Source organism: Bidens hawaiensis, unplaced genomic scaffold (assembly GCF_021521415.1).
Source record: "Bidens hawaiensis isolate Kalapana, Puna unplaced genomic scaffold, B.hawaiensis_p1.1 tig00074861_1, whole genome shotgun sequence".
Classification (NCBI taxonomy): Eukaryota; Viridiplantae; Streptophyta; class Magnoliopsida; order Asterales; family Asteraceae; genus Bidens; species Bidens hawaiensis.
The window spans coordinates 1-19,623 of record NW_027506701.1 but is presented as its reverse complement, the minus strand read 5'-3'; the positions used below and the strand labels follow the sequence as shown (position 1 = coordinate 19,623).

Genomic DNA, 19,623 nt, shown 5'->3' with positions numbered 1-19,623 from the left:
TTATATTGTTTGTGTTATATATATATTGGGCACAACACCATTACACCCAAAAAACAAAAACCCACTCTTTGCTGACTTGGCGTCACATGACGCAAAATGTCCCATTTTGTAGCTCCTCCACTACACATAGCCTAACAAGTTAATGCAGAGAAAGTCAACAAATGTTAGCTATCACATTTATATCTTTTCACATATTTTCCCCCAAAATTAATCTATAAAATTCAAGAATCAATCGACTAGAATTATTTTATTATTCCTACAAAAATTTAAAAACATCGTTTTAAGGTATGAAAATATTTATATCAATCGACTTATATACTATTTCTTATTAAAAGCCTTAAAACATCTGTTTGAAATAAATAAATAAAAACTTAAAGGAAGTAATATTTTTACCAGTGTCAAATGAAAAATAAAATAGTGTGAAAGATGTGATCGATAATTTTCCTTTGTTTTATTATAATTTCGTGGCTCCCCTTTTATTTGTATAAAAAAACCGACGCATGTAAACAGATGTAATCGGACGGACGTAAACTCACATATTACCGAACATTCACAGACACCATCGAACAAATGTGGCCTCAGTTCGTGTATGTTCATTTATTATACAGACAAACATAAATGAGCTTCCCATCAAGTGACAAACCTTTTTTTTTCTTTGAACGAGCAACAAACAAAGACGTGCACATAAGCGTCTCCAAGTTATCTATAGTTTCAGAAAAAAAACTCACTTGCCCGAAGACCCAATGATGATAAAACTCGAACCACACGCCCTCATAATTGGAAATAACTTTAAAATGATATTTTCCTTGGTTTTATTTTATTATTATTACTAGGTTATTAACCCGTGTACGACACATGTGAAAATAAAAAAATCGTATAACAAACACGTGTAATTTAAAACCACAACATATGCTATATACAATATTTCTGAAATATATATTTATTTTTAAACTATACATAAGTTAACTATTTTTAAATCAAAAAGCCTTTTGAAACGACCTCGCCCATATTAAATTTAGTTATTAGTTTATAAAACTAAACTCTCTAAAAATATAAAAGTAATTTGTAATAAAACTATTGTAAGTGAGGAATATACAGTATCACCATTAAATGAAAAGTTTTATATTGTAAGAGCATATATATTAGGCATTTTTTTGTTTTAATTTTTAAAGTAACAAAGTTTGACTTATCAATTAGATAGATAATGCTTACCTTAGAACTAAATTTATCAACAACTATCTCCAAGTCTCCAACGCATTTGTACTTTCCAACTACTAAATTGAATTCACATAGCTCGCGTAAATATGTTCGTCGACGCCAACAGTCGATTAAAATAAGAATATAATAAAAATCAGAGGGTCACGTATACACTGGTGATGAGTCAAAAATAAATTATGACCCAAAGATCCAATGATGATAAAACTCGAACCATACGCCCTCATAATTGGAAATAACTTTAAAAAGATATTTTCCTTGGTTTTATTTTATTATTATAATAATTGTGTGTTCTCTAAACCCTAAACCCCTAATTATAATATCTTCTCCTCCGTTGTATCTTTTCTTCTTCTTCTTCTTCTTCTTCTTATAATTATTATTCCAAAACCCTAAATAATAATAATAATAATATGAATGCAGAACACACTCACAACTCCAATTACTCACAGTTTCAAGACGCAGATGAAACAATCGAAGAAGCCGCTGACGTGGCGGCGGATGATTCGTTAATACTCGGTGGTGATAAGACCAGTGCTGATTATTACTTCGATTCGTACTCTCATTTTGGTATAATTAATTATTACTTATTTAATTTAATTATTAACTGTTTTATGTTACTCTGTGTGTTGTTATGTGACTGTTAATGTTAATTGAAAGTGTATAATGTTACAGTTGGTTGAGTTATTTTGATTAAAGTTGCTGTTTTTATTATTATAATATTTAGATAGTTTTTGTTTAGTTTGTTAAATATGTGTTTATATAAATAGTATGTATCATATATAAAGTTATGAGAAAAGGACTAAATATTATTTATTGTGTTATATATAAAAAGTTTTCTTAAAAAGGTTTTAAGAAAATGGTTAAAAATGTTTATAAATTAATTATTAATTAATAAATAATAAACGAGTAGAGCACGAGTTTAGTTTGAGCTTTAGAAACAGAGCTGAAATTGTCGGCTCGATTGCACCCTTAGTTTTATTAATTTTCATGTTTATATGACAGGGAATTTTTCAATAGTTTTAGTTGTGTTGGTTTCTTAGGGGTAAAATTAGTTGATGAATGAGTTATGCTGATTGAAGCAGCTAAAAGTTGTTATTTTTTTGTATTAAAATGGAAGGAAATCACAAAATATATCGGCTGTGTTAGTTTTTAGGGTTTGAAATCAATTAATAAACGAGTTATGCTGATTAAAGGAGCTAATGATTATTGTGTTGATGTTTGTTTATGTTAAAGTGAAAGAAAAATTGTAAAATATCTCAGTTGTGTCATTTTCGTAGGGTTTGAAATCAATTGATAACGAGTTACGCTGATTGAGTTAGCTAAAAATTGTTGTTTTATGTTTGTTCATATAAAATAAAAGGAATTCATACAGTTGATTGAGTTCTTTAGGCTTTGAAATCAGTTGATGAGCTAACAACTGCTGCTTTATGTTTTTTTTAATAGAAATAATGTATAGTTTATATTGAACAAAATGATCCAATTACAACAGAGAGGCAGGTATGCTGGCAACAAACTGTGCCGCCACCCCCTTTTCAATGGCAAACCCGATCCTACTGAAAACAAAGTTATAGCTCTTTGGCGTCAATAAGTTATTGTGCACGACCCGCCACCCCCTTTATGTTTTGTTCATGTGAAAATGAAAGGAAATCATACATTTTATCAGCTGTGTTCTTTTGGTAGTTTATGATATCAAATGATATTTTAGGAGCGCACATATGATGTATATATGTGTGAACCCTCGGGTGGGCAAAAGTGAAATTGCACAAATTTTGACGTTATTTTACTAATCTCGTGAAAATAACGTTAAAAGTGACGGACGGTTAATCAGGCATCATGTAGTGGCGTTGATAGCCGAAAGACAAGGGTACATGCACCGATCAGCCGGTGTCCCGATGATTGAGTGCTATGTGCCTTATGTCTAAGACTTGATGCAAAACTACTATCGAGCCGGGGGTCTCACCGGAAGCAGCCTCTCTATCCCTATGGGGTAGAGGTAAGGTTGTCTACATCTTACCCTCCTCAGACCCTACCATAGCTTTGCTATTGGTGGGATATACTGAGTACGATGATGATGATATGAAATGATATTTCGGTAGACGTAGCTTATATTGCTATAGTTTATAAGCGTGTATTAACTTGTAGTACATGTGTTGGAGTTGCTTATCATTCATAATTTTAAAAAAAAATCAAAGTCCATTTTGATGAGTAATTAGTTTCCAGTATTTTTTTATTTAACTGTTTATAGATATTTTCTTTATGTTTTGTTCATTTGATCCTATAATATCATCTGCCGTTTTTTTATGTTTTTGTTTTTATGGTTGCAGGTATTCATGAGGAAATGCTGAAGGATGTGGTGAGAACCAAGACTTATCAAAATGTTATCTACAAGAACAAGTTTTTATTCAAAGACAAGATTGTTCTTGATGTTGGTGCTGGTACAGGAATATTATCCCTCTTCTGTGCAAAAGCCGGTGCAAAACATGTTTATGCTGTAAGTATCTGTTTTCCTCTGTCATACAATTCATAAGATGTTTCTTTTTGTTACTGATTTGATTGATATAGTAAACACTGATATGTTTGACTGTGTTTTTGTTTTCAGATTGAGTGCTCACAGATGGCTGACATGGCAAAAGAGATTGTTAAAGCAAACGGTTTTTCAGATGGTATTAACATCTTTTAGTTTCAAATTCTTACATTTTTTTTAAATGTTAGATTGACTAATCAACTAATTCTTCGTCTTTTGTCTTATTGTCACAGTTATAACTGTTTTGAAGGGAAAAGTTGAAGAAATCGACCTTCCAGTTCCACAAGTGGATATTATTATTTCAGAACGGATGGGCTATTTTCTGTTATATGAGAACATGTTAAATACAGTTTTGTATGCTCGTGATAAGTGGCTGGTAAGTTTCTTTTAATATTTTTGGTTTTTATTTTGTTAATTTTGTTTTGTTTTTTAATCATTTGTTTGTTGTTTATAGGTTAACAATGGGATTGTGTTACCTGATAATGCATCACTCCATTTGACAGCAATTGAGGATTCCGAATACAAAGAGGATAAAATTGAATGTAAGCAACTACCCTTGACATAAGTTAACATTATGTTGACTGAACAAATATACTAGTTTGACTTTGTTGACTTTTGTTTGTTATGGTCACAGTTTGGAAAAACGTGTACGGCTTTGACATGAGCTGCATTAGGTGAGCTGCATTAGGAAGCAGTCTATGATGGAACCTCTTGTTGACACAGTTGATCAGAATCAGATTGTTACAAATAGTCAGTTACTTAAGGTGAGATATATCTCAACACATTTAACTGATTTCACTTGTTGGAGATTTAAACAATTGCCAAGTCAACTTTTTTGTAAGTAAACCTGTCTAAATTGTCATGTTTGAAATCATACAAAACATGAATATTTCCAAGATGACGTCTGGGGATGCATCATTTACAGCCCCGTTCAAGCTCGTGGCTGAACGTGATGATTACATTCACGCTCTTGTAGCTTACTTTGATGTCTCGTTTAGCGTGTGCCACAAAATGACAGGCTTCTCTACAGGTTAGTTATTATCTTTATTTTTTCTAAAATGTGTGTGTTGGGTTTCGGGTCAAAACCGGTCAGGTCGGGTTGACTGATAAAACAATTATTAAAATATTAATAAAAGTTTTCAAATAAAACAATTCGAAGGTGGTATACAGTGAAAATACATTTTGGATTACTTTTAGGTGGCAATTTCTAACGCATACACGAAATTAATTAAGTTTTGCTGGCCAAATCTAACGCTTTTGTAAAACGGGTTGTGTTCAGGTCAGGTTGACAGATAAATCAATTATTAAAATATTAATATAAGTTTTCAAATAAAACAATCTGAAGGTGGTATGCATTGAAATACATTTTGGATGGCTTTTAAGGTGGCAATTTCTGATGCATACACGAAATTATTCAAGTTTTGTTGGCCAAATCTAACGCTTTTATAAAACGGGTTGTGTTCAAGCTGACCTACTTTACTAAACGGGCGGTGTTTGGGTTGACCTGTATACCTGTTTAACTCAATTTCTACAACCCACCAACTAGGGGTAAGCAATAACCGAATCGTTAACCGAAACCGAACCGAAAACCGACGAAACCGAAACCAATATAACCGAAAACCGAATTAACTGAAATTAACCGAACCGAACTCTTCATTTTTTAATATTTTCAAGCCTTTTTCCTTTTATTTCATGTCTTATGTGCATTAATAGTTTAATACTATCATTTTTATGTGTTGATATCTCCATTTCATGTATTAATATCTCAATTTCATATATTTAAACATTCATTTCATGTATTTAAGCATTCATTTCATATATTTTTAAGCAAAATTTTAGCCCAAGTTTGATACTGATTATTAACCGAAATTAATCGAACCGAACCGTGCACACCCCTACCACCAACCCGAGTAACAAGTTGACAACTTGATTATAATCCGCCAAACTTGCTTGACACATTTAGATAAGTTGGTTAAACGGTTCGTGCAAGGTTGGGTTGATGTTTTTGAGACAAATATTATATGGGTCGTGTTCAGGTTGAACAACTCAACCTGCCAACCTGACACAATTGACATCTTTACTTTCAACCCGTTCTAGATAATATGTAACCAAACCAACTCATTAATATATAAACAGGCCAAAAAATCAAAATTTATTTAAAACAACACAATAGTCAAACCTTAACTTTGTTGCGTTGTTTTTCATAAATTAGGACCACGGTCAAAGAGTACACATTGGAAACAAACAGTGTTATATCTTGAAGACGTGTTAACCATATGCCAAGGCGAGTTCGTGGTTGGAACCATGACCGTGACACAGAACAAGAAAAACCCTCGAGACGTTGACATCACTCTCAAATACTCGTTAAACAGTCGTCGTTGCAATGTCTCGAGAACCCAAGAATACAAAATGCGTTGATGCAAAAAACGAGTTTGGTAACACGTTTTGATTTTGTCGGGGAATCACTGGGAGTTGGGGTCGTTTTGCAAGCTGATTGCAACATCCCGGTTTATGCATTAAGTTTTGTATTCTAAACTGGTTATTTTTTTAATGATTTTATGACATTTTTATTGGGTTTAGATGATTTTTTTTAAGCGTGTTAGCGAGCCGAGTTACCCTTGTTTCGTTAAAAGCTTGACTTGAGTTCGAGCTGAATGACTTGTGAGCTAAGCTTGTTATTAATATTATTAAAATGTTTATTTATGATCAATTTAGTTTAAGCTAGACGTGCACAAAAAAACCGGTTCCGGAACCTAACCGGTGGAACCGAACCGGAACCGGTTCCAGTTCCAACCCGGTTGGAACAATACCTGGTTTGGGTATTTTTGTACCTGAAAATCGTACCCGGTTCTCATATTTATATGTCAGTACCGGTTCCAAACTGGTTCCTACCCGGTTCTTAATTGGAACCGGTTTGGTTCGTACCCGGAATAACCGGTTCCGACGGGTTTTTTTGAAGGGTCAAACAAAAGTCAAACTAGCCGTTGGAACCGGTTCCAACGGTAATATAGCCGTTGGAACCGGTTTTTTTAGACACCAATTAGCCGTTGGAACCGGTTCCAACGGTAATATAGTCGTTGGAACCGGTTTTTAAGACAATAGATCCGTTGGAACCGGTTCCAACGGTAATATAGCCGTTGGAACCGGTTTTTGGGCCAAACCTATATATAAGTTGTTTCCATTACTTGTTTCACCACCAAACTCAAAAACAAACTACAATACTACTCCTTTAGCAAACTCGTTCCTTTACCCGACCATCCAAGTAAATATTATTATGGCACGCATCAAAAAAACTAACAACAAGGCTAAGAAGAGTGTTTTTGTTGCCCCCGTTCCTGTTACGGAGGACCCAAGGGTTGTTACGGTAGTCAACCATAACCGCAACCAAGACGTATGGAAGAATTGGGATTTGATTGTGGATGACGAAGGTTATCAAAAGGCTCGTTGCAAACTATGTGGTTCAATATTAAAGCACGATTCCAACTCTACTTTGAGAAAGCACATCGAGAAGCCATATTGCAAGGCGTTGAAAGAGATTGGCGCGACCGATCAAATTGACTTGGGTAAAGATGGTACACTATTTCGTTACAACACGACTCAAGTTCAAGATAGAATGGCAAAGTTCGTTATTCAACGAGGTTTGCCGTTTAACCACTTTGATGACCCGGAGTTGACGTCGTTGATTCGCGAAACTCTACAACCGAGATACACACATGTAAGTCGTACTACCTTAAGACGTCATTGTATCAGGTTGTGGGAGTGTGCTAAAAAAGAGTTAATCGAGTCTTTTCATTCTTTAGAAGCCATGGTTAGTTTAACTACCGATGTTTGGTCGGCACCACACGGGTTGCCCGAATCATACATATGTGTCACCGCTCATTGGGTTGATCCGGTGACATGGCAATTGATGAAACGCACCATCGCTTTTGAAAACTTCCCGTTCCCACATACCGCCAAAAAATTGTTTGAATTACTTGATGAAGTTATAACGACTTACAACTTGAGAAATAAAATATTTTCGATTTCGTTTGACAACGCTTCAAACAATACTAAAGCGGCTGAAAAATTTATCATTAAATATTCAGCACCTTGTTTCGGGGATTTTTTTCATGTCCGATGTGTTGCACATATCATCAACTTGGTTGTCCAAATAGGTCTTGACAATGAACACATTTGTGATGATTTAAAATACTTTAGACTTATGTTACAAGATGTCTTCAAAAGTGGTAAAAGAAGACATCTTGAATATAAGAACTATTGCAAGTCGGTTGAAAGAAAGTATTTGGGGCCGAATTGGGACGTTCCAACCCGTTGGAACTCAACTTGTCATATGTTAAAGTGTGCTTTTGCCCAACGCCAAACTTTACAAGCTTTTCATAACAATCTTGTTGAAGAACGCGAGGCCGATATGTTTCCGGAAAGTGTTTGGGTCCAAGTCGGTTATTTGTTGGAGTATCTTGATGTGTTCAAAAAGTCAACAACAAAATTATCGGGAGTCTATTACCCTACTAGTTGTTGGGTTTTGCAAGAATTGTACTATATGTCTTGTGTTTTTAAAAGCTTTGCGGAGAAGAACAAACTCTTCGAAAATATTGTTGCGGTGATGAAAGAAAAGTTCATAAAATATTTTGAAATCATACCGCCGGTCTTTACTTGTGCCGCCGCATTAAACCCCTATTGGAATGTTAATGGGATTGAAACAACGATTGAGGAAATATTCGACAACTTAGGTATGCACGAGATTGACCCGAAGTTGTCGACGGAAGCGAAGGACAAGTTCAACAAAAACCTTCAAGACCTTTATGACCATTATTTTCAAATGTATGGTCCAAGCAGGAGATCGTCTTTTGTGAAAAAAACAACAACTGGTAGGTCGTGCAATGACCCACTTATAAACTTGATGAATGGGATTCGTGAATCGGCATCTAAGAGGCAAAGAGGAAACACACCAAGTAGCGAACTTGGTCGATATAGTGGAGCAAACTATGTTGAGGGCGCAACGGTCGACGAAATTCGCAATATTGATTTGTTGGCTTGGTGGAAAGGTAAACAAAACGAATTTCCCATTCTATCCGCCATGGCTCGTGATTTGCTTGCCGTACAAGCCTCAACGGTTGCTTCCGAATCGGTTTTTTCTCTTAGTGGGAGGGTGTTATCTATGCGAAGAACAAAACTAACTCCCGAGTCTCTAGAGGTTTGCATTTGCCTAAAGGACCATTTGGATGCGGTGGATCGTGTACAACACAAGGCGAACTTTGAAGACGAAATACCAATAGAGCGTCATATTCATGATGAGGAGGCGGAGGACGGGGTTTCTTCCGATAACGAAGACGAGGGTGAAGACGAGAATGAAGACGAAGAAGAGTTGTAATTATTTGTTTTGGTAAAATTATTTGTAACTTGTTCAACTAATATTTAGTTTTGATTTGTTTTATTATAATTACTTTTGTTACTCATGATTAATTGTTTGTTACTTTTTTAATAACGACGAACATTTTATTCATCTAAAAAATAACTATTACAAACATTATTAAAACATAAACGATACTAAACATAACAACTAAAACATAAAAAACAAAGTCCGTCGTTTTAATCCGGGAATACTTATTTTTGGGTTGTAGAGCCGGACGACTCTCCCACTTCCGTTTTTTTAGCTTCCATTCTTCTTTTCTCTCGACAATACTTATTCGTATGTTTTCGTAATGTCGAGTTGGACGCTGCTTTAAGAAACTTCGAGCAATATTTGCAACGTGCCAACTCATGTGAGTCGGTCATGAGACACAAATCGTAATGAACCCAAACATCGGGGCATCTTGTTGTTTCGATCACCATAACAACGTCATCATTGGTTGCCATTTGTTGTCGGTTTAAGGTTAATTGTGGTTTGGAGTGTGTTTTATAGTTTTGGGAGTGGTTTAACAAGTACACAAACAAACCTTGCTATTTATAGAAAGAAGATAACCTATTTATAGTTAAAAAACCGGTTCCAACGGTCAAAAACGGCTATATAGCCGTTGGAACCGGTTCCTAACGGCTATAATGTTTAAATTTCAAAAAAAACCGGTGGAACCGGTTTTTACGTAAAAACCGGTTCCGGTTCCAACCTACCCGGTTCCTAAAAGTTTGCATTTCTGGGCATCGGTTCGGGTCGGGAACCGAACCGGTTCCTGACTGGAACCGGTTTCATTTTCTACCCGGTGTGAAAAAAACCGGTTCCGAACCGGTTCGGGTTTTCAAGGTGAACCCGATTTGTGCACCTCTAGTTTAAGCTATTTATATATAGTTTGATAATGCATTGATAAACGCTTCGAGCTTTGGTTTGTTTGAGCTGAGCTTAGGCTTGTTCAAGGTTTTTTATTAAAATATATAAAAATTGTAAAAAAATATATAAATTAATAAATAAAATAATAAACGAGCTTAGCGCCTTAGCCTGAGTTTGAAAAAATACTCTATGACCTGTGCTTGAGTTCACAAGTCAAAATAAGCTGAGTTCAAGCCTAATCGAGCTCGGCCCGTTTATACTTCTTTTGTGACATAGTATATCTGACGTGTCATACGGCTCGTATGATAATATGAACCGTATGGTAAGTCGAAAACTGGTTATACGAACCATTTAAATAGCCAAACGAGCCGTATGATAATAAAAATGAAAATACTATGTAGGTAGTATCAGAATATCCCACCAATAGCAAAACTATGGTATGGTCTGAGGAGGGTAAGATGTAGATAGCCTTACCTCTACCTAATGGGGATAGAGAGGCTGCTTCCGGTGAGACACCCGGCTCTATAGTAGTTTTGCATCAAGCCTTGGACATAAGACACATAACACTCAATCATCGGGACGCCGGCTGATTGGTGCATGTATCTTGTCTTTCGGCTATCAACGCCACCACATGATGCCTGATTAACCTTCCATCACTTTTAACGTTATTTTCACGAGATTAGTAAAATAACGTCAAAATTAGTGCAATTTTACTTTTGCCCACCCGAGGGTTCACACATATATACATTATATGCGCGCACCGCAAACAGGGCACCTATGTAGGTGGTATATGAAGGTTAAATCATAGGCTAAGTATAACTTAGAGTTATTTATATATTTATTTATTTTAATTTTCTTTTTACTACAAAGAGGCAAAACTAAATTTGAAAAACATGAACGGCTAGACTATTAATATCAGACAAATTGATGGAGAGAAAAAATGGAAATAGGAGGAAAAACCGCTACTTATATGCCACAAATAGTGACGACTTATAAGAATTGGAGAGAGAGAAAATAAGACCACCGATTGTGGAGAGTAATAATAATAATATAAAAAAAGTTATAAGGGTTTGTTAGGTTTCGTCGGACGGACACGGAAGCCGCGGCCATGGCTGATTCCGTTCATTCTATTGCCGCTGATTTGCCAACGCTCCATTTTGGCGGCAAGGTTAACACGTTTACAACTTGCTAATTACATGTCAACGCATTTGAACGTGTCGTGTTCTGGTTGATGTTTTTGACACGACCAAATTCTGTATATTTTTATACAAATTGATTTCAATTTTTATACATTATTCATATGAGATTATATTACACATATGGAACCAAATTCTGACACTAACCTGAAATTTTGTCCCATACCTAAAAATCATGACAGACACGTGAACCCATACATGACTTGCATATTCGCGGGTTGAGAATTGAGATGAATTCGTTTTGTTTGACCGTAAAGTTTTTTTTATAATTGTTTTCATATATTAGTACTTAAAATTTACATTTCACAATAATAAAATACAACTTTATATAAAAACTTACATTTTATTTCAAAATATTATGTTAATTTTCTTTTAAAGTTTTAATTTTTGGCAAAAGAAACACAATTTAGACAAATATAATAAGAAATAAATAGGTTAAAAGTGAATATTTTAAATGAGTTCGACCCAAAACTGACACAAACCCACGAATTTCGTGTTAGGTAGATGTCAGGTTTTTGTGTCGTGTCGAATATTAACAGCACTAGATCTATGCATGTGTCATTGGACAATAGGTTTGTTTAGAAAGTAAATATTACGTTACGTTGTTATGCATAGGTGGACATACAAAGCGGGACAACAAATCTCAATACAGTCGTTTGTCCCGCGTGGATTTTGATGTTCCACATAAATTTCATAATATATATATTTTTTTTGTGTTTTAAATGTTAATGCAGGAACATATCATTCAGACTGGCTGCGGTTCTATGTCTGTTACTGTGTATGGAGATCAAAAAAAGCCACCATTGATTACTTATCCGGATATAGGCCTAACCCGTAACAACCGACTCCAAAATCTGAATTTTTTCTTTTAAAATAATGTCGGTTTTTAATTCGTGTTTTTGTGTTTGCAGACAAGTCTTGTTTTGAAGGACTCTTTGTCTCGCCCGAATCGGCTTCCTTGTTACTCCACAACTTCTGCATTTATCACATTACTCCACCTGGTCATGAGGTTTGTTAGTGTTTTGACTTTTTTGTTTTAGACCATGAAGCACCAAATACCTTCTGATACGGGTCAAAAGTAGGGGTCGGTTTTCGGCTCGAACAGAACCAGAAACCGAAAATTTGGTTTTGGGGTTTTTTGAAAACAGTTTGCTGTTTTCAGTTTTTATAATGAATTCGGTTTGGTTTTCCCATTTGGGCTTGAAATTTTTAGGAAAAAAAGTGGCCCAAAATAATGCTTTTGGGCCTGAACCTTGGACCTAAAAGTTTTTATGTTAATTAATTATTAATTGATTATAACACATTTGGGCATGAAACATTGGACCTAACTTTTTTTTTTGTTAATTAATGATTAACTTATTTGGGCCAAAGTTTTTATGTTTATTAATAATTAATTTTTTATTTTGCATTTGAGCCGGAAACTTAGGCCTAAATTTATTTGTTGATTAATGATTAATTTATTATTACACATTTGGGCTTAACTTTTTTTTTCTACACCATTTATTAATTTTTTATAATTTACGTAACATTCAAAATAAAAATTATAACCCATAAATTCAATAACTAAAGTCGCTTTTTTTCCGGTGTTTACGGGTTCGGTTCGGTTTTTTGGTACATGAAAAACCGAAGCTTTGAAAGGGTCAAAAGGGTCGGGGAGGAACGCTTCTTTGCCTAACGTTTTATACTTAACAAATACACGTGTTAAATATGATCACAAAAACTATACTGTCATAATATTAAAAGATTCATTTTTGCATAAAGCGAGTTAGGAGGTTGTATGCATTGTGGATAGTCAAAACTCAAAATACACTATTAACCGTTTTTGACCCGTTTAACCCATATACTTTTTGACTTGACCCATTTAGCCCTTTCAGTATAAACCATAAGTAAACGGGCCACTTATTTTGCAGATAGGAGCTGCAACATTGTCTATAGACGAGCCTGCGCCTTCAGTTGTTGATCTTTGTGATCAAATTCTTGTGATCCTTAATCGTTTTAGGTAATAATAATTAATAAACATTAAATATTGGTTAACTGTTGCACAATAAACTTATGTGATGGTATATATTTCAGGCTTGGTTCAGTGATGTGTATGGGTGCAATGGCAGGCGCCTACATCCTCACATTATTTTCGGTATTACTTATAAATTTTTGAGCGGGTCGAATTTGATTATTAGTGCATTAAACCTTCTAAATCATTTTTTTTCTCGAAAAGTTAGATTATTATTATTATTTATTTATTTATTATTTTTTGCAGATAAAATATAGTGAAAGAGTGACTGGTTTGATACTTGTTTCTCCTATATGCAGAGCAGCTACTTGGAATGAATGGATTTACAATAAAGTTAGTTTTTTTCATTATTGTTTCATTAAGTAATAATATAAATAATTTTCCTAATCAGTTTCAACACATTATTATTTTAAATAAATTTACTAAATGACTACAAAATTACCTTTTTGACCTCGACCCGTCTATTTTTCGCACTATTTGAAGAATCGGATGTTTAGTTAAATTTACATTTTTCTAACCAAAGTTTTTGTTCATAGATCATGTCGAACTTGCTTTATTATTGCGGTATGTGTGACTTAATAAAGGAGTTATTGATTTACAGATACTTCAGTAAGGTATATATTCCAACTTCTTACTTTTTCGATACTTTCTCTCTAACGGGCCGGGCCCACACGTCATCACTATATAACTTTGGTCACAAAATTTTTACACTTTAAATCAGGGAGTATGCGGTGATCTACAAGTACCCGAATCGGAAATGGTTCGAGCATGCAAGAAGGTTAGTGTGAAATTACCTAATCGCCCTTGGATAACTAGTTTAGCTGTAATAAGTAGTGATAAGTGGAATGGGTGAATAGGTAATTACCTTAATGCTTTGTTTTTTTTCTTATAGTTATTGGACGAGAGAGATAGCATTAACGTGATGCGTTATCTTCAAGCACTTGACAGGTGACAGCTATGACTCATTTACTTATGTTTTATCTTAAATGGGTTAAACGGGCCAAAAGTCATTCAAACTGTATTATTTTTTTTTTTTAAATTATGTATCTTTTAGTCATAATACGCAAGTTAATAATAATTTTTTGGATAAAAGTATATCTGGTGGGTCCAACCCGTTTGACTCGGTCATTTTATCACCTCTATTTATAACTCTATTTGGCATTTTTGTTAATATATTTTATTTATTGTTATGAGTAGGAGACATGACATCACAAAAGATTTAGAGAGCTTAGAATGCAAAACTATTATTTTTGTTGGTGACAAGTCTCCATTTCATGATGAAGCTCTACATATGAAAACAACATTGGGTAAAAAGTGTTTCCATTTGGTTGAGGTATGTTTATCTAGTGAAACAAGACTATTTTAAGTTTTATATATATATATATATATATATATATATATAAAAGATCAGGATCATGAGAGAACTTTTTTGAAATTGAGAACTATGAGAACCATTTTGGTCCAAAAAAACACAAAAATAAAAAAAATCATAAAATAAAAAAAACACAAAAATGAAAAAAGTAAAAAAACCAAAATTCTTATTTTATCATCCCGATTTCATTAAAAAAAACTCGGTTTAGCTAAATTATATACACATATGTATAATATATACATATATGTACATTTACATGTTTTTTTATACACATATGTATAATTTAAAATAAATGATACTGTACATATATGTATATTACGTAACTAAAAATTAAATAAAATTATACATATGTGTATAATACGACGTTTTTTTTAATGAAACCAGAATGAAATATAAGAATTTTGGTTTTCTTACTTTTTTAAATTTTTGTTATTTTTTGTTTTATGATTTTTTTAAATATTTTTTTAAAGGTGTTTTTAGTGGTCCAAAAGGGTTCTCTTAGGATCCTTGCCCTATATATATATATATATATATATATAAACAAGAACAAGCCATGTATACTGTACGAACTATTTGGAATTTGTTATCACTTTTTATTTTTTGAATTTGTAGTTATGTGCAGAGCCGTCTCTGAGAATCGTAAGAAAAAATGTTAGCCAAAGGCGAATTTTTTTTGGGCCTTAAGTAAAAGGGTTTTTTGTTGGGTTTAAAAAGTTAAATTTTTTTAAATGGGTTTAAACAATTAAATTTTTAAATGAGTTGAGTAATTTTTACATTTCAAAAAAAATGTATATTTTTTTCAGAAAAATATAGATATAATTTTTTTTAAATTTTGGGCCTAGTGGGTTGTTGGGCCTTGTCGATCAACCATCCTGCCCTCCTTGAGACCCGACCTTGGTTACGTATATATATCATATTCATGAACCCTTTTTTCCTTTAAAAAAATTAATATATTGAAAAATAAATCAATTTAGACCGTCAAAACGGCAAACAGGTAAAAGTAAAAACCAAGATATTATTCAACTGACCGAACCGTACCGTGATGCAGGTACATCCATGTGGATCAATGGTGCCGGAAGAGCAACCTCATGCAATGTTGATCCCTCTCGAATATTTTCTTAAGAGATTTGGATTGTATAGACCATGCCAATTTAATGATAGCCCACGGAGCCCACTTGAGTTGTGTTGTGTTGATCCCGGCCTTCTTTACCCAAAACGAATGGGCCTAAGGCTTAGACCGATTAAAACACGGGTATCTTCTCCCAAACCGCGTGCCAACAAGAGCTAGCAAAGGCTTTCTTCCTACGTAAGGGTAGACATATACATACCAACACTGCTTTCTTCCTACGTAAGGGTAGACATATACATACCAACACTGGCGAAGCTTGAATGAAAACACCAGGGTGGCTGGACTCAATACGTATAAAAAATTTCATAAACATGGGTGGCAGGGTCCAAAGTTTTCAGACGAAAACGGGTAAATTTACACTACGTATAAAAAATTTTGAACGAAATTATATAAATTTACACTGTTGAGAAACAAATGGGGGTGTCTGGGGCACCCCGGGTTAGCCAATGCATACCAAGGGAAAGGATATATAATCTTTGAATGATTACCATTAATTTATTTGTAGTCTCTTCTATAAATATTTATCTTTGTATTTTGTAAAAATGAAATTATAAATCGTGCCTTTCCATATACGTTATTACTCTGGTTTTAAGTAGAGAATTGCGAAATTCGTATAAGCATTTGTATGTGATGAATGAAAGAGAGTCACATGTAGTGGAAGAAAGAAAGAGAAGACAATAAAAAAAATCATACTTAAAGCGATAAGTTTACTTAAAACTGTTTTAGTATTAATATCTTAAAACTAGATATTATATGCTCTTATGGTCTCATGTGCTGACTTAACTGAAAAACTTAACGTCCGTTAGTGTAAATGACAAAAATCAAGGTATGCAAATAAAGGATAAAAAGTTAAAGTTATTTTCAAGAAGGACTCGTTACATAATTTATCTAATTCAAAAAAGACAAAAATTGTAATTTTCTCTATTGAAATGATATATGAAATCAAAAGGTTCTAAAAAGATACATATGAAATTAACCTTATAACTAAATAAAACAATAACATATAAAATCACAAAAAAAGGAATATTGATCTTATAACTAAATAAAACAATAACATATAAAATCACAAAAAAGAAAGGAATATTGATCTTTCGCTAAGGAATTATAAAAGAAATATACAAGTGTTATATGGTAGCGTTATGATTTTCGCTTTTGATTTTGTGTTGGTAGCTCTTTCGTGACTTCAACCGGTCTAAAACTTGGATTGTAATTTCTCAATTACGTCGCTACTGCTTTGGAAGGCCTTGGCAAGAATATCAATAGATATATCAGGTTTCGAACCAAAAACCGTATTTGCAATTGTGACAATACCAGGGTCCTGACTGCTTAAAGTTGAAACCGCACGTGCATTTGTATTTCCAAGGTTTCTTTGAAAATGCACGAGTCTCATTGGAAAAACAAAAACGTCACCCTCGTGCAAGATTTTAGTGATGAAACGGTTTTCAGGGTTTGATGTGACAAATCCGACCTCAATAGTGCCTTCCAAGACGGTGAAGAGCTCAGTGGCCCGTGGATGATAATGAGGCGGGTTGAGCCCCCATGGGTCATAGTCCACACGAGCCATTGCGATTCCTAAAGTGTTGAGTCCTGGCAACTCATGCACGAAAACTGTGCTCACCTTGGACCCAACTGGATTCGACGTGTTTCCCCTCATACGTAGCCCATCAAAGTAGAAGTCGTCGGCTTGGACCAAACTCGGGTCCTTGCAAGCAAACCCGTTCACCAAAACTGCCATAAAACCCGAAATGGGCTGATTAAGTAACTCTACATAGCGGATTAATTAGTGTAATAAACACATTTAACTTTTTAATGTAATAAGTTTACAAAACAACATAAAAAATATATAAAAAATTATACAATTTTTTAATAATTTTAAATTTCAGACTTTTAAAATACCTTTTTTTTTTATCTAAAATGCTTTTACATACACGTTATCAAAATATAAACTATATAAAATAAAAAAATCATTATATGCTTGTACAAATAATAAGCTCGTTTAAACTCTTGAGCTCATTTAAGCTTTACGTGAAAGTCAGGTGGTTTAGTTAGGCTCGAGCTCCTTCATTAAACACACTTTAATTTAGGCTCAAGCCCAAATTGATCAAGTTTGTTTCAAACTTAAAAAAAAGGTTCTCGAGTAGCTCATGAGCAGTTTTGGTATGTTTACACCCTTAATAACTAAAAGTGTAAAAAGCGCCACCTCTAATCAAAATCCAAACAAACAAACTAGAAATACAAATTTAGGAAACGATTATCATACCTTTGGAGTTTGGGTCTGCGACACAAAAATCTTGAAGCGGACTAGGGTCCGTTGCCAAGGCTACAGAAGAAACAAGAACAAGAAGTAAGAACGAGCCAAGAACACGAGCCATTGATGGGTTAATTTTGTTGTGGATGTAATGGTTAAATGATGCAAGGTTGAGTTGCTTATATAATAAAAGGAAGTAAGAGTTAGTCTTTAATTATGGCTGTCTTGTAAGTCATTGAAATAGTCATTTAACGTAGGTAACATATATATATATATAATTGTTTTGTAGTTTAAATCTTATGGTTGTCTAGTTATTATTTTATAAGCAAACATGTTTTTAAATTTGTTAAGGTATCTTTAATAACTTTTACTATTATTAAATCGATATTTAAAACGAACTAACATACCTAGTAAAATCTCACTTATATTAATAAATATGTGTTTTTTTGTGTAACAAAGCAACTTGAATTTTAATAATTTATTCTGATAATGTGTGATAATGTGATTAGTGACACTCTTAATTTTCACTTTATTTCTCAAATGGAATCTCACTCTAATTGAAAAGTAACTTCGGTTTCCCCTAATAAACAACTGAATGATTTTCCCCGTAATCAAAACGTTGCAAATTACCTTAAAACGATATAAATCAAAGTTAATGATGTCATTAGTTATATTGCAGTATGAATTATTATTAATCAATGACTTATAGTGGCCTCTGTGCCACCTCACCCACCGTTTCACAGTCAAACCATTATTTGTGTACAAGAAGAGCGCTAAGATGGGAATTAAGCCCCAAACGACGCTAGTGTGTTAACGGGCTCAAGGACTCTTTCGCGGTGCCAAAGTCACATAAACCAAAGTTATTTTTTTATATTAAAAAAATTAATCATTAAATGTTTTTGATGAAAATGTTAATGACAACTTTCAAGCCTTCATGAAAGGTACGTTTTCACTGTTTAGTTAAAACACTAAACATAGTCTTAGATTGGTAGCAAGCCGATTGTTAATTTTCTGTCGACATTTCACCATTGATCGATCGCTAATTGTGTAAAAGTGACACAACCAACAAGAACAACAAGTTATAAACCTTTTCTTTACATTTTCTTCAAGTATTTTACTTGTGTAAATTTAGGAGATTATGTCAAAACTCAAAAGAAAACATTGGTGTTTAATATTTGTATTAAGAATTTGTCCTGCAAAAAAGTCAACATACCCCTCATTTTCACACGTGATTTCATATAACATGTTTCATTATTTTTTTGTGAAATGAAACCAAACATAGTTGAATTGGTCGGATTGATTTAAGGATGCAACGTACTGACAAGATCTTTGCCATCAACAATATGTTTGAATGGGTTATTTAATAATAGGGATTAGTCCATAGAATAGTAACCAACTTTGCAAGTTGTTCCAATCAGGTCACTGATACAAACTTTTGTTCCAATCAAGTCACTGATACAAACTTTTATTCCAATCAAGTCACTGAACTTTCATTTTTGTTCCAATAATAGATATTTTACCTGAAGAGCAGGTAATCTAGGATTTTTTTTAATTTTCAATGTTTTTACTTTGCATAATAACTTTTAAAGGTTGCGTAATTTAGTAAAAATGCGAAATATAATTTTAAAATTCCGAAAATTTGCAAAAAAAGTTCGGAAAATTGAGA

At 33.6% G+C, this 19,623-nt stretch overlaps 3 protein-coding genes and 1 pseudogene across 5 annotated transcripts; 3 read left to right on the top strand and 1 right to left on the bottom strand.

The window, feature by feature from the left end:
• Positions 1 to 1,568: 1,568 nt before the first annotated feature.
• LOC143618424 (protein arginine N-methyltransferase 1.1-like) lies at positions 1,569 to 6,438 on the top strand (annotated as a pseudogene). Its single transcript, XR_013151006.1, has 8 exons — positions 1,569 to 1,782; positions 3,540 to 3,706; positions 3,815 to 3,878; positions 3,973 to 4,115; positions 4,194 to 4,281; positions 4,374 to 4,501; positions 4,617 to 4,769; positions 5,952 to 6,438. The product of XR_013151006.1 is annotated as a protein arginine N-methyltransferase 1.1-like (transcript).
• Positions 6,439 to 10,845: 4,407 nt separating this feature from the next.
• On the top strand, positions 10,846 to 12,301 carry LOC143618426 (pollen-specific protein SF21-like). The gene is made up of 3 exons (XM_077090648.1): positions 10,846 to 11,169; positions 11,932 to 12,031; positions 12,109 to 12,301. The coding sequence occupies exons 1-3, from the start codon at positions 11,110 to 11,112 to the stop codon at positions 12,213 to 12,215; spliced, it is 267 nt and encodes an 88-aa protein (XP_076946763.1). The 5' UTR covers positions 10,846 to 11,109; the 3' UTR covers positions 12,216 to 12,301.
• A 723-nt stretch (positions 12,302 to 13,024) lies between these two features.
• Positions 13,025 to 14,513, top strand: LOC143618425 (pollen-specific protein SF21-like). 2 transcript variants are annotated; one of them, XM_077090647.1, is made up of 6 exons: positions 13,025 to 13,196; positions 13,271 to 13,331; positions 13,455 to 13,541; positions 13,745 to 13,822; positions 13,930 to 13,986; positions 14,101 to 14,513. In XM_077090647.1, the coding sequence occupies exons 2-6, from the start codon at positions 13,284 to 13,286 to the stop codon at positions 14,158 to 14,160; spliced, it is 330 nt and encodes a 109-aa protein (XP_076946762.1). In that variant the 5' UTR covers positions 13,025 to 13,196; positions 13,271 to 13,283; the 3' UTR covers positions 14,161 to 14,513. The 2 variants fall into 2 exon arrangements, with proteins under 2 accessions (XP_076946762.1, XP_076946761.1); XM_077090646.1 differs by having other exon boundaries at positions 13,930 to 14,513.
• Positions 14,514 to 16,805: 2,292 nt separating this feature from the next.
• LOC143618420 (putative germin-like protein 2-1) lies at positions 16,806 to 18,232 on the bottom strand. The gene is made up of 2 exons (XM_077090645.1): positions 17,970 to 18,232; positions 16,806 to 17,437 (listed from the first exon to the last, which is right to left on the bottom strand). The coding sequence occupies exons 1-2, from the start codon at positions 18,079 to 18,081 to the stop codon at positions 16,902 to 16,904; spliced, it is 648 nt and encodes a 215-aa protein (XP_076946760.1). The 5' UTR covers positions 18,082 to 18,232; the 3' UTR covers positions 16,806 to 16,901.
• Between the last annotated feature and the right edge of the window lie 1,391 nt (positions 18,233 to 19,623).

Bases quoted from the DNA above. Each gene is read 5' to 3' on its own strand.
- LOC143618426 (XM_077090648.1), top strand. From the start codon at position 11,110: ATGGCTGATTCCGTTCATTCTATTGCCGCTGATTTGCCAACGCTCCAT. The intron at 11,170-11,931 runs GTTAACACGTTT...ATGTTAATGCAG, and splicing joins CGCTCCATTTTGGCGGCAAG to GAACATATCATTCAGACTGG. The intron at 12,032-12,108 runs GTAACAACCGAC...TTGTGTTTGCAG, and splicing joins TCCGGATATAGGCCTAACCC to ACAAGTCTTGTTTTGAAGGA.
- LOC143618425 (XM_077090646.1), top strand. From the start codon at position 13,284: ATGTGTATGGGTGCAATGGCAGGCGCCTACATCCTCACATTATTTTCG. The intron at 13,332-13,454 runs GTATTACTTATA...TATTTTTTGCAG, and splicing joins ACATCCTCACATTATTTTCG to ATAAAATATAGTGAAAGAGT. The intron at 13,823-13,929 runs GTATATATTCCA...ACTTTAAATCAG, and splicing joins TTTACAGATACTTCAGTAAG to GGAGTATGCGGTGATCTACA.
- LOC143618420 (XM_077090645.1), bottom strand. From the start codon at position 18,081: ATGGCTCGTGTTCTTGGCTCGTTCTTACTTCTTGTTCTTGTTTCTTCT. The intron at 17,438-17,969 runs GTATGATAATCG...GTTTTATGGCAG, and splicing joins CGCAGACCCAAACTCCAAAG to TTTTGGTGAACGGGTTTGCT.